Raw genomic sequence first — 14,931 nt, forward strand, 5'->3', positions numbered from 1 at the left:
CTGTCTGTCTGTCTGTCTGTCTGTCTGTCTGTCTGTCTGTCTGTCTGTCTGTCTGTCTGTCTGTCTGTCTGTCTGTCTGTCTGTCTGTCTGTCTGTCTGTCTGTCTGTCTGTCTGTCTGTCTGTCTGTCTGTCTGTCTGTCTGTCTGTCTGTCTGTCTGTCTGTGTGTGTGTGTGTGTGTGTGTGTGTGCCTTTCCGCAGTCCTGGGGAAGATCCGCAGTGCAGTAGGCAGCGCCCAGCTGCTCATGTCTCAGAAGTTCCAGCAGTTTCGGGAGCTGTGTGAGGAAAACCTGGTATGTAATACACACACACCAATCTTACATCACTCTACTGTGTCAGCAGACCCCTCATAGCCAACTGTTACATAATGAGATGATCTATACAAGCTTAGAATTGACCCTCAGTGTCAAACAAAACACCGCTATGGTTGCAAATTCTAACTGAATAGGATTCTAGTCCTAAGCATACTGACTTTGAAGTGTGGAGAGACAAGGTGAAATAGTCCCAGACTAGTATGCTGATGACATACTGATGGGGAAATGAGAGTGGTTACAACCCTGTCCTGACTGAATGTGTGTGTGTATGTGTCTGTGTGGGTGCGCGCGTGCGTGCGTGCGTGTGTGCGTGCGTGTGTGTTTTTGTGTGCGTGCGTGCGTGTGTGTGTGTGTGTGTGGGTGTGTGTGTGTGTGTGTGTGTGTGTGTGTGTGCGTGCGTGCGTGTGTGTCTGTCAGAACCCCAATGCCAACCCCAGGCCCATCTCCCAGGATCTGGCTGGTTTCTGGGACATGCTACAGCTGTCCATCGAGAACATCAGCCTAAAGTTTGATGAGCTGCACCAACTCAAAGCCAACAACTGGAGACCCCTGGACCCCCCCGTGATAAAGGTACCACTCAATGTAGTAGACCCTATAGGCCAGATCCAGGTTAAAGGGATAGTTCACCCAAATTTCAAAATGCCATATTGTTTACAATGTAAGCAATGTTGTAATTGGGTGAACTATCCCTTTAAGTCCGGAAGTAATCCAATACAATGGAATGGTGTTTTTGTCCTGGATGCTTCTACTTTCATTGTTGCTGAATATGGTTAACGTGCACAGTTACTGTAGATTTTGGTTCAATGTAGCATGAGGTGTTGTAATGCATGTAAAAGGATTGTTGTAATGTTGTGTGATAGCTTGCCTGACGTGACTGCCTGTCTGCTGTGTTTTTTTATTTTTGTATTTTTTTGTTTTGTTGTTGACAGTGAGCTGGATTGTTGAGAAGTCACTCTGCCTGCCATGCACCGTCGGGCCTCGCTGACCTTGCTGGCCACTCTTACCCCACGCACACCCCACGCCTACCTTCTGCCACGTACTCTCACAAAATGGCCACAGTCATCACCACCCACATGATAAAATACAACAGTTTACTATAGAATACTACAGTACTTACTGTAGAAATCTGTAGTAAACTGTAGTATACTGTAGAATACTATACTACACACTGTAGTATCCCTAGATCATGTGTAGTACTTACTATAGAATGTTGTAGTATACTGTAGAATACTATAGTAAATACTACAGTATTATCCACACACAAAAAACACTGTAGTAAACACTACAGTAAATACTACAGTATACTACAATATGCAAAAACACTACATGAATTACTGTAGTATATACTACTGTTTTATTTTACTGCTGTAGTAAATACTACAGTATACTACAGTAAAGTCAGCAAAAACACTACAGCGAATACTATGGTATTTATAGAAGTATGCTATAGTATTTTTTCATGTGGGCACCAACCATAACCTCACTCTCATGAACCCTGTTGCATGCTCTCACACCATGCAAGCTACAACAAACTACTGATGTCATGTCAGTCATGCATTCTTTAACCCCCACGCAAAATGGCTGCCGTTGTGCCCCTACTGCCAGAGGCACAGAGGATGGCCTCTAACTGTAGTTGTTTGTCCTCCCCCGTCCATCCAGGAGAGACGGTTCGCCCCTCCAGTGCCAAAGAAGCCCCACAGGGGCCACCCTCCCCTGGCCAGGGACCATTCTCTGGAGAGTGCCGAGAGACAGCGGCTGGAGGCTCGCAAACGCCTGCTGGCCGCCAAGCGGGCCCTCACGGTCCGACAGAGCTCTGTCACCGAGAGTGCAGCAGACAGTATTGAGATCTACATCCCCGAGGCCCAGACCAGACTATGAGACACACACAGATAGAGACAGAGACCCCCCCCCCCCCCCCACACACACACACACCTACAAAGGTGCACGCAAACACCCACACAGGCACACACACAGCACTGAATGGCGAGTGTAGGGTGCTTGTAATATAATCACATCTTTATTTACTTCAACAAAAGAGGGGGGACGGTCACAGCTGAGCTAGTTGAGTGAGAATATTGTATATTTATGAATTTTTGGCCTTCTCTCCATTTGATCCTCTCCATTGAACTTTCAGCTTTGATGTAGCTCCCCCCACTCCTCACACCCAGTCTATGTTTCTTCTTGTGATGTCAACTCTTCTTACCGATATTCCACCAACCAAGTGACCTGTTGTCATCCAAACAACAGGTATACCAGTACCACAGCATTGATGCATAATGTATAATGTTTCTGATTCATTGGAACAGAAGGCAAGTTAGGGAGGGAGGGGTAGAGTACTAGTGGGTCTAGACGGAGTGCTGTCAGGGCACACTAGCTAATCCTGTTGGGTGTCAGACAGCCTGAGACAGCGACTGTGTCCCACATGACACCCTACTTCTTAAACAGTGCACTGTTTTTGTGCACTACCTACTGCACTGCATAGAAAATAGGGAGCTATTTGAGACACAGCCAGCCTCTCTACGCTGGTGACCCTGGGTGAGGCTGCTACTGTGAGTCACAGCACAATAACAGCAGACAATAGGGAAACCCAGTCTCTCTCCCCCTGTGGGATACTACTGTCACGGGGTTCACAACACACGCACGCACACATGCACACACGCACACACACAAGCACATATGCACACAAGCACATATGCACATACACACATACGCATGGACGTACACTCGTGCGTGTGCGCTCACAGACACGCGCAGCTGCACACACACCTGTTCTCAAGAGAGATTTGAGGTAACTTACCTAAACCTGTTTGAGTTGTTAGGGAGAACACCTGAGACATGTCTATAACCTTCTGGAGACATACGAGACATCGACAGAATGTAGCAGCGACCATTGAAACTGTTTTAAATGTTTCAATTAGGATTAAATCCTAACTTCAATTTAAGTCATATTTTCACTTAGTCATGCATTGATGTCAATGGAAGACTAAGTAAACTTAAGTATAACTTAGGATTCGCCGCTTATTATTGAAATCCAGGGAACAGCAGCTCTATATAACTTGGCAATGAAATCACACACAAAAGCATTTTAGTCAGTCACCATATTTTAAAAACAATGAAATACAAAGAAAAAGGGTATACACTAATGGTTTGATACAATGATTTAAGTCCAACACCTATTACCACCATTACGCCTAGATGTTCTATTAGAGCAACATACATTTATCACACACTATTTTGTTATTGTACATCAAACCGCAAAGCTGAGAGACTTTGCGCAGTAGCTGAATCAACACAGTCCAAAGGTGTTCAACGTAGACAATAATATCAATGTGCAAAAATTACTTTCATTTGTAAAATCCAACCCTTTTATAAAATGGGATTTGGATGAGAGGTGTAGCTTGGGATTCATAGTATTTACCAATAATCAATACAGGTCTTTGTAAGGAAAATAATTGAATAAATCAAATAAATAAATAAACTCTGTGTCGGACAATGACACTATTCTTCCTTTTCTCCAAATACAGTCTTTCCAGTTACAGGAGCAGTGGCATGATTCTGCTGTTCTCTCCTATGTCTGAACTTTAGGGGTTATAGGTCACAGGGTCACGTCAGTCTGTCTACCCCCAGATGTGGTAGGATTCTAGGGTTGACAGCGCTAATCCTGCCTGGTAGTGAGGTTTGGAGTTAGGTGAGCTCATGGCAAGCTCTCAGAGAGAGGTCAGTGCAGTGAAATCAGGGTCTGCCAGAATAAAAATTGTGATTTACAGTTTAGCAGACATTCTTATCCAGAGCAACTTATAGGATTCGGGATTCAAACCAGCAACCTTTCGGTTACTGGCCGAGCGCTCTTAACTGCTAGGCTACCTGCTGCCCCGTTTAGTGTGTGAGTGTGTGCGTGCCCGTGTCTTTGAGGGCAGGTGTATGTGTGTATCTAATGTGTATGTGAGTATATGGGGTTTACCTGATTGTTTCTGAAGTGCTTCCTATTTTTCAAGGTCCAAACGGGCCTTTCTTTTCACTATGGATGTGTCCTAAATGGTACCTCATTCCCTATATAATGCAATTCTTTTGACCTGGACCCATAGAGCTCTGGTCAAAAGTAGTGCACTATGTAGGGAATAGGGTACCATTTGGGACGCAGCCTCTGATTAACGTAGCAGAATCGACATACTGTTAGTCCATACCTAAACAAGCCCTGCCTATTATTTTCAACGGAACGATATATGCCTGCACAAAGACGTTATCTGAAGAACATATGACTGACTACGTAATGTGCATGCTGACATGAGCTAATTGAAATGTCTTCATGTCATTCTTGTCGTTTTGAACTTATTTAATTCTGTTTGTCATATTGTACTGATAATACAATTTGTCCTTAAGTTTAAAAAGAAATCGCCTACTTCTGGTGTTCCTTTCCTTTAAGGGTATCTTTAAATGTAAAGTGTTACCAATGTTCTACATGACAAGATATTTTGTTATTCTATCAAAGGACAGTGGGAATTATTTTCTCCACATCCAAACTGACACGCAACCACTTGAAAGTAATATAAAATTAATATAAAGTGTTTAATGGTGTTTTACATCCACTATTTATTTATTAATCCCCAGAAGAAAAAAATATTCCCGTTTGTTATCATTATTATTATGCACTGACAAGGCCCTTATGCTGTGTTTCTGATTCTCCTTCTTATATTGTTTTCTCTTTGGGATGAAAGACACCTTTTATTCTGTGTCCGTAATCAGCCTTAATTTATAATGTGATAGTCAAGCACAAATCAGCCTCAGGGGAAGAAGAATAAAGCACGTGTGTGTGTGTGTGTGTGTGTGTGTGTGTGTGTGTGTGTGTGTGTGTGTGTGTGTGTGTGTGTGTGTGTGTGTGTAACCCATGAAAAGGCTTTGTCTCATACTGTAAATAAACCCAGTCTACAGGTGTACGTCCCAAATGGCACCCTATTCCCTATATAGTGCACTACTTTTGACCAAAGCCTTATGGGACCTGGTCAAAAGTAGTGCACGTAATAGGGAATAGGGTGCCTTTTGGGAAACAAACCCTTGAACATTACAAGAGTTCTGTGGTTTAATGGTTAAGATCAACTTCTCATGATTGATTCCTTTGTCAAAATACACCATTACAAATTCTCTGCAAACCAAATCACTTTGCAATTTCTTTATATGAAGTATTTTTTTTGATCAGTTACTTGTATGAGTGATACAATCTTGAACAAATTTGCTTTCATAGACTGTTTGTGGGTGTTAGTAAACTCTATTGAAACTGCTTTGACACGAGGGAAAATCCCTGCTAGCCATATACACTCACCGGAACAGTTTATTAGGAACACCCATCTACTACTGGGTCAGAATCCCCCTTTGCCTCCAGACCAGCCTGAATTCTTCAGGGCATTCTACAAGGTGTCGGAAACGTTCCTCAGGGATGTTGGTCCCTGCTGATGCGATGGCATCACGGCGATATATTCATGCCGCGAACAGCCCATTCCATCTCTTCCCAAAGATGCTTTATTGGGTTGAGGTCTGGGGACTGCGCAGGCCACTATAGTGAACTGAACTCGCTGTATTGTTCCAGGCAATGTTTTTCCACTCCTCAATTGTCCAGTGTTGGTGATCGCGTGCTCACTAGAGCCACCTCTTCTTGTTTTTAGCTGATAGGAGTGGAACCAGCTGTGGTCGTCTGCTGCAATAGCCTATCCGTGACAAGGATCGACGAGTTGTGCATTCTGAGATGTCGTTCTGCACACCACTGTTGTATTGTGTCGTTATTTGTCTGTTTGTGGCACGCCTGTAAGCTTGCTCGATTCTTGGCATTCTCCTTCCACTTCTCTCATCAACCACCTGTTCGCCCACAGGACTGCCGCTGACTGGATGTTTTCGGTGTGTTGCACCATTCTCAGTGAACACTATACACTGTCGTGCGTGAAAAGCCCAGGAGAGTGGCCATTTCTGAGATACTGGATCCGGCGCGCCTGGCACCGACGATCACACCACACTCATGGTAGCTGAGATCACTCGTTTTGCCCATTCTAACGTTCAATCAAACAGTAACTGAATGCCTCAATGGCTGTCTGCCTGGTTTATATAACAAGCCACGGCCACGTGTCTCACTGTCTGTAGGAGCGATCCATTTTCGTGTACCTAATAAACTGTCCGGGAATGTATAAGAGAAACATGTTCATGACTGAAAAGTCTAATTTGTTTGTGATGGAAATCATGTGATGAATTAACTGTTCGGTATGATTTCTCATTTATTTTGCTTTGTAAAAAGGAATTTTATAGAGAATATTCAAAAGTTAACAATAAGTATATACCTTTTTTGCCCATTATGTTTTAAGGTAATTTAATATAAGTTGTGTTGCTCTTTATATTTTTATTTCACCTTTTTATTAGAATTCATTCGAATATCGGTCAAATTATTTAGATATTTATGATTATTATATTAACATATCAAAATCCTGACATTACAGGGTGATTAGGGGAAGTGGTAAAGAATGTTGGATTGTGGGTAATTGCCAAACTAAAGACTTTTCAACCAATCCTGGCAATTCTGAGAGGCAGAGGCTTGTGATGTATGCCGTGTTCACGTGCTAGTCGGAAATGGAAAACTAGAATATTTCCGACATGCTAACTGGTTGAACACAACAAGTGTATAGCTACAATCAGTTAACAAGTCAGAAAATTCAGAGTTTCCGAGTTCCGACTAGCACGTGATCGCAGCAATAGTCCATATATAAATATAAAACGATTAAAATGAACATTTGTACATAAATGAATGTTTCCCTATGTAAATGTAAAAACAATCAAATAACATATTAAGCAGATATACATTTTGTAATTAATATTATTACACTGTTGATGTTATGTCACGTGTACAGAAATGTATCAGCATTAAAAACCTTAATGCCATCATCATACGCTATCCTATATGTGTTTATTGAAATGCAGGCTGCACATGTTTTTGCTATAATATAATGAGGCAGATTTACAAATACCGAACAAAAATATAAATGTAACATGCAACAATTTCAAAGATTCTGTTGAGTTACAGTTCATATAAGGAAATCAGTCAAAGGCCCTAATCTATGGATTTGACATGACTGGGCAGGGGCGCAGCCATGGGTGTGCCTGGCAGGGCATAGGCCCACCCACTTGGGAGCCAGGCCGACCCACTGGGCAGCCAGGCCCAGCCAATCAGTATCAGAAATACTTCTCAGCACCCCCTGCATGTGAAGAAGCCAGATTTGGAGGTCCTGGTCTGGCGTGGTTACACGTGGTCTGTGGTTGGTAGGCCGGTTGGACGTACTGCAAAAATCTATAATACGACGTTGGAGGTGGCTTATGGTAGAGAAATAACATTCCTTCTCTGGCAACAGCTCTGGTGGACATTCCTGCAGTCAGCATGCCAATTACACGCTCCCTCAAATCTGTGTCATTGTTGTGTGACAAAAATGCACATTTTAGAGTAGCCTTTTATTGTCCCAAGCACAAGGTGCACCTGTGTAATGATCATGCTGTTTAATCAGGAGGGCCAGTAGGAGTCACCCTTTCCTCTGGTAAAAAAAAAATATCCCATTGCCCCAGGGCAGTGATTGGGGACATTGCCCTGTGTAGGTTGCCGTCTTTCGGATGCGATGGTAAACGGGTGAGCTGACTCTCTCTGGTCACTAAAGATTCCATGGCACTTATTATAAGATTAGGGGTGTTTAGCCCTGTGTCCTGGCTAAATTCCCAATCTGGCCTTCATGCCACCTAATCATCCCCAGTTTACAATTGGCTCATTCATCTCCTCGCCCCTGTAACTATTCCCCAGGTTGTTGCTGTAAATGAGAATGTGTTCTCAGTCAACTTACCTGGTAAAATACCATGTCTTGTTTTGTTTGATGTCATATCTATGCTAATATCGCTAAAATTCAGTAGCTAGCAAACCAACAACTGTAACGATGTATTTGAGAGACAAGTGCTCATTGTGTATGTGTTTTCAATAAACATTTGGAGACTAAATATAGTTTACATACTGTCAACAGTTTAAGCCAACCCTGTCTGTTTTACCCCATAGTTGCGCACACGTCCGTTGTTGCTAAACAACCAACCCATCTATACTATAACAGGCTGGTGCAGCATTTCCAAACCACCAGAACAAAGGTATGCATGCAATGGTGATCAGTTCGCTACTTGGACAAAGGCAATCTTGGAAGGGTCATTTGAATCCATGCCTTTAGGATTGTACTGGCAACACATGCAAGTATCCTCGAAAGAACACAAATACCCAGGATCCACATGGTCTTAATCTGGGTCATATTGACTAGCCACCAAACAAAAGCGAATGGACTACCTGAATTTATTTACATTTACATTTTAGTCATTTAGCAGACGCTCTTATCCAGAGCGACTTACAGTAGTGAATGCAAACGTTTCATACATTTTTTTCTTCTTCTTTGTACTGGCCCCCCAATAAGAAACCTTGGTAAAGCTTTACTTGACACCCAGTGTCATGACACATATTTAGACATGTTGTGACATATATTGAGTTATTTTATGGCTGGTCATGACACCTACATAAGATTGTCAAAAAGGCAAAACATTCCAATACACCAGGCCTGGGCAAAGGCCGGCCCGGGGGCCATATGCGGCCCTCAACCTGATTCAATACGGCCCACGGAATCATGCTCAGATCACATAAAGAATTTGCTATAGTAAAGTTTTGAAAGACGTATTTGTTATTCAAATTAAAAGCCCAACGAATACTCGCCATTGTGTAATGATTTAACTCCCACCGCTTGTGGGACATTTATTTTGAAGGAACGTATAACTAACAACTGCACGAGGACAGACAGTGACTGACAGGCTGACACACACGTCACAGTTACAAATAGTAGCTAGCTAGAAATAGCGCAAAATTTGGTTATTCAAAGATTTCAAAGAATTGTAAAGTAGACAATGAATGTAGGATGTTCCAGTAAGAGTGGACATCGAAATATTTCTTTATTGAGGTTTCAGGGAAAGCTGTGTGCTTAGTGTGCAAAGAGAGCATCGCTCTCTTGAAAGACTACAACTTGTCCAGACACTTCCAGACGAAGCATGCAAAGAAATATAAGAATATGTCTTCTGAGCAGAGGGCAAGTGCATCGAAAGAGTTGCTTTCTCAGTTGCAAAAGCAGCAAGGACTTTTCACAAAACTGCATTCAGCAAACTACGGAATTGCAAGAGCTAGCTATGTACTGTCCCACAAAATTGCTAAACATAGTAAGCCATTCGCTGAGGGTGAATTCACAAAATAATGTTTAATTGACTCTGCAGCAATACTTTGGCCCGACAAGAAAGAGCTGTTTGAAAATGTTTCCCTGTCAAGACGAATAGTGACACGGCGTGTTGAGGACATCGCAGAGAATATGGAACAACAGTTGAAAGACAAGGTAAAGGATTTCACCTATTTCTCCTTGGTCCTGGATGAGAGCAGTGAAGCACGTGACACGGCGCAGTTGTCGATATTCTTACGAGGCATAACCCCAGACTTTGAAATTACAGAGGAGCTTGCTTCAGTGCAGTCAATGAGGTACAAATCTGTTCTTCTGCCCCTGAACAAGGCAGTTAACCCACTGTTTCTAGGCTGTCATTGAAAATAAGAATTTGTTCTTAACTGACTTGCCTAATTAAATAAAGGTAGAAAAGGGTGTGGCACCTGAAGTTGGAAATTGCTGAGTTTTTGCAAATGAAAGGAAAAGATAAAGAATGGTTGGATGATTTTGCCTTCACCGTGGAGATCATCTAGTCTGTTTCCTATCAGATGACCAGAGGGAGAAGTATACATCGCTGCTGCGTGCTTTGAACGGTGAGTTTTCTCGTTGTTTTGAGGATTTCGAAGTGTTGGAAAATGACATGCTGTTGGTTTCTTCTCCTTTCACCTGCAATGTGGATAACGCTCCCACTGACCTGCAACTTGAGTTTATCAATCTTCAGTCTGATGCAGTGATTGGAAAACTATTCAAAACAATGTCACTGACGAGGTTCTATGCATCTCTCGAAGAACAAAACTTTCTAAAGATTGAGTCATGCTCAGATGTTTGCACCAACCTATGTATGTGAACAGACATTTTCAGTAATGAAATATAAATCAAGGCACAGATCATCTCTTACTGACTCTCACCTCTCAGCAATCCTGCGCATAGCAACGTCAGAAACTATACCTGACTTCACTGCTCTAGTCAATACCCATCAGAAACTATACCTGACTTCACTGCTCTAGTCAATACCCATCAGAAACTATACCTGACTTCACTGCTCTAGTCAATACCCATCAGAAACTATACCTGACTTCACTGCTCTAGTCAATACCCATCAGAAACTATACCTGACTTCACTGCTCTAGTCAATACCCATCAGAAACTATACCTGACTTCACTGCTCTAGTCAATACCCATCAGAAACTATACCTGACTTCACTGCTCTAGTCAATACCCATCAGAGACTATACATGACTTCACTGCTCTAGTCAATACCCATCAGAGACTATACCTGACTTCACTGCTCTAGTCAATGCCCATCAGAAACTATACCTGACTTCACTGCTCTAGTCAATACCCATCAGAAACTATACCTGACTTCACTGCTCTAGTCAATGCCCATCAGAGACTATACCTGACTTCACTGCTCTAGTCAATACCCATCAGAAACTATACCTGACTTCACTGCTCTAGTCAATACCCATCAGAAACTATACCTGACTTCACTGCTCTAGTCAATGCCCATCAGAGACTATACCTGACTTCACTGCTCTAGTCAATGCCCATCAGAAACTATACCTGACTTCACTGCTCTAGTCAATGCCCATCAGAGACTATACCTGACTTCACTGCTCTAGTCAATGCCCATCAGAAACTATACCTGACTTCACTGCTCTAGTCAATGCCCATCAGAAACTATACCTGACTTCACTGCTCTAGTCAATACCCATCAGAAACTATACCTGACTTCACTGCTCTAGTCAATGCCCATCAGAGACTATACCTGACTTCACTGCTCTAGTCAATGCCCATCAGAAACTATACCTGACTTCACTGCTCTAGTCAATGCCCATCAGAGACTATACCTGACTTCACTGCTCTAGTCAATGCCCATCAGAAACTATACCTGACTTCACTGCTCTAGTCAATGCCCATCAGAAACTATACCTGACTTCACTGCTCTAGTCAATACCCATCAGAAACTATACCTGACTTCACTGCTCTAGTCAATGCCCATCAGAGACTATACCTGACTTCACTGCTCTAGTCAATACCCATCAGAAACTATACCTGACTTCACTGCTCTAGTCAATGCCCATCAGAAACTATACCTGACTTCACTGCTCTAGTCAATACCCATCAGAAACTATACCTGACTTCACTGCTCTAGTCAATACCCATCAGAGACTATACCTGACTTCACTGCTCTAGTCAATACCCATCAGAGACTATACCTGACTTCACTGCTCTAGTCAATGCCCATCAGAAACTATACCTGACTTCACTGCTCTAGTCAATACCCATCAGAAACTATACCTGACTTCACTGCTCTAGTCAATGCCCATCAGAAACTATACCTGACTTCACTGCTCTAGTCAATACCCATCAGAGACTATACCTGACTTCACTGCTCTAGTCAATGCCCATCAGAAACTATACCTGACTTCACTGCTCTAGTCAATGCCCATCAGAGACTATACCTGACTTCACTGCTCTAGTCAATGCCCATCCGAGACTATACCTGACTTCACTGCTCTAGTCAATGCCCATCAGAGACTATACCTGACTTCACTGCTCTAGTCAATGCCCATCAGAGACTATACCTGACTTCACAGCTCTAGTCAATGCCCATCAGAGACTATACCTGACTTCACTGCTCTAGTCAATGCCCATCAGAGACTATACCTGACTTCACTGCTCTAGTCAATGCCCATCAGAGACTATACCTGACTTCACTGCTCTAGTCAATGCCCATCAGAGACTATACCTGACTTCACTGCTCTAGTCAATACCCATCAGAGACTTCACTCCTCACACTGATTGAGTAGTTTAAATGTAATGTTGAGCTCTCTTTCTTGTGTTTTTGTGTATACCCGTTATTAACAAGAGTTCTGTCCGTGGTGCTGAATGCACAGTGTACTTTTCCCTCCGTGTAGTTCATTACATGTTTAATAATGAAAATACCTACCAAAAGGAGAACATGGATGTGGTTTATTTCTGTGCATGTTAAAAAAGTAAAATAAGTAGCATATCTGGACATGATTTACAGTAGATATATCTGTCAACACAGTCATGCACATTATGTATAATCATGTAATATGATTCTGGCCCGCGATTGCAAAAATATATTCTAATGTGGCACTCCATGGAAAATAATTGCCCAGGCCAGCATTACGCCATAGCTTACGTGTCAACAGTATGTTTATGTTATATATACTATATATATTTTTTTAACTGAGCATGTTAAATTAGAATTGTAATTGCGCACACGTTGATGTCAGACATGCACCTACCCCAATGCTCTGTTGCTGATGACTGGGATGAATGCAGGAGCAGATTTCAGGAGCAGGACAAGACACCCTCTTTTTAACTGATGACTGACATAAGGGCATGTACATGATAGGCCTATCTGGCTTATATGAGTCTGATGGTCATAATGCTTCTTGACAGTGTCATAAAGTGTATTTTCTTGTTTTGGGTACTTTTCACCCCTTTTTCTCCCCAATTTCGTGATTTCCAATTGGTAGTTACAGACTTGTCCCATCGCTGCAACACACGTACGGATTCGGGAGAGGCAAAGGTCGAGAGCCATGCGTCCTCCAAAACATGATCCCGCCAAGCCGCAGTGCTTCTTGACACAATGCTCGCTTAAACCTGTAAGCCAGCCGTACCAAGTCGGAGGACCACAGTACAGCTGCCGACCGAAGTCAGCGTGCAAGAGCCCGGCCACCCCAAGGAGTCGCTAGAGTGCGATGGGACAAGGCCATCCAGCCAGCCAAACCCTCCGCTAACCTGGACGACGCTGGGCCAATTGTGCACCGCCTCATGGGTCTCCCGATCGCGGCCGGCTGCGACACAGCCCGGGATCAAACCCGGACCTGTAGTGATGCCTCTAGCACTGCGACTCAGTGCCTTAGACTGCTGCGCCACTCGGGAGGCATAAAGTATATTTTCTACAAGTTATTTAAAATATGAAAAAAAACATGACTGTAAAGAATTCATTACAACAAAGGATTTAAGAAACAAACTTTCAAAGGAAAGGAAACTTGAATAAATGTGGGCTTGACACTTATGTAGGTGTTATAACCAGCCAATTAGATAACGCAATATATGTCACAACTGGTGAAAATATATGTGTCATGACAGTGTTATGTCTATATGATATGGTTATGACTGGGTGTCAATAATTACTAAAACCTTTGTATGAATTTTCCGTGAATGTATTGAGATGCATCCACACACACAGTTGAAGTCGGAAGTTCACATTCACCTTAGCCAAATACATATAAACTCAGTTTTTCACAATTCCTGACATTTAGTCCTAGTAAAAAGGATTAAGGATTTTAGGTCTGTTAGAATCACCACTTTATTTTAAGAATGTGAAATGGCAGAATAATAGTAGAGAGAATGATTTATTTCAGCTTTTATTTCTTTCATCACATTCCCAGTGGGTCAGAAGTTTACATACACTCAATTAGTATTTGGTAGCATTGCCTTTAAATTGTTTAACTTGGGTCAAACGTTTCAGGTAGCCTTCCACAAGCTTCCTACAATAAGTTGGGTGAATTTTGGCCCATTCCTCCTGACAAGGCTGGTGTAACTGAGTCAGGTTTGTAGGCCTCCTTGCTCGCACACGCTTTTTCAGTTCTTCCCACACATTTTCTATAGGATTGAGGTCAGGGCTTTGTGATGCCCACTCCAATACCTTGACTTTGTTGTCCTTAAGCCATTTTGCCACGACTTTGGAAGTATGCTTGGGGTCATTGTCCATTTGGAAGACCCATTTGCGACCAAGCTTTAACTTCCTGACTGATGTCTTGAGATGTTGCTTCAATATAGCCACATAATTTTCCTACCTCATGATGCCATCTATTTTGTGAGGTGCACCAATCCCTCCTGCAGCAAAGCACCGCAACATGATGCTGCCACCCCCGTGCTTCACAATTGGGATGGTGTTCTTTGGCTTGCAAGCATCCCCCTTTTTCCTCCAAACATAACAATGGTCATTATGGCCAAACAGTTCTATTTTTGTTTCATCAGACAAGAGGACATTTCTCCAAAAAGTACGATCTTTGTCCCCATGTGCAGTTACAAACCGTAATCTGGCTTTTCTATGGCGGATTTGGAGCAGTGGCTTCTTCCTTGCTGAGCGGCCTTTCAGGTTATGTCGATATAGGACTCGTTTTACTGTGGATATAGATACTTTTGTACCGGTTTCCCCCAACATCTCCACAAGGTCCTTTGCTGTTGTTCTGGGATTGATTTGCACTTTTTTCACCAAAGTACATTCATCTCTAGGAGACAGAACGCGTCTCCAACCTGAGCGGTATGACGGCTGCGTGGTCCCATGGTGTTTATACTTGCGTACTATTGTTTGTACAGATGAAC

The 14,931-nt window shown here is 42.7% G+C and overlaps 1 protein-coding gene across 3 annotated transcripts in view; it reads left to right on the plus strand.

The window, feature by feature from the left end:
- The window catches only part of LOC106578647 (disks large-associated protein 1), a 287,047-nt gene extending 279,806 nt beyond the window's left edge, over positions 1–7,241 (plus strand). For 2 of the 3 annotated variants that reach the window (XM_014157684.2, XM_045702177.1), the window contains exons 11-13: positions 201–292; positions 731–883; positions 1,973–7,241. In XM_014157684.2, the coding sequence (XP_014013159.2) occupies positions 201–292; positions 731–883; positions 1,973–2,191 (464 nt within the window). In that variant the 3' untranslated portion in view covers positions 2,192–7,241. Of the gene's footprint in view, positions 1–200; positions 293–730; positions 884–1,242; positions 1,514–1,972 lie in introns of those variants that run through there. The other variant, XM_045702178.1, reaches the window with a different exon arrangement.
- The last annotated feature ends 7,690 nt before the right edge of the window (positions 7,242–14,931 follow it).

The sequence above is a fragment of the Salmo salar genome, chromosome ssa19 (genome assembly GCF_905237065.1).
Source record: "Salmo salar chromosome ssa19, Ssal_v3.1, whole genome shotgun sequence".
In the NCBI taxonomy this organism is placed as follows: Eukaryota; Metazoa; Chordata; class Actinopteri; order Salmoniformes; family Salmonidae; genus Salmo; species Salmo salar.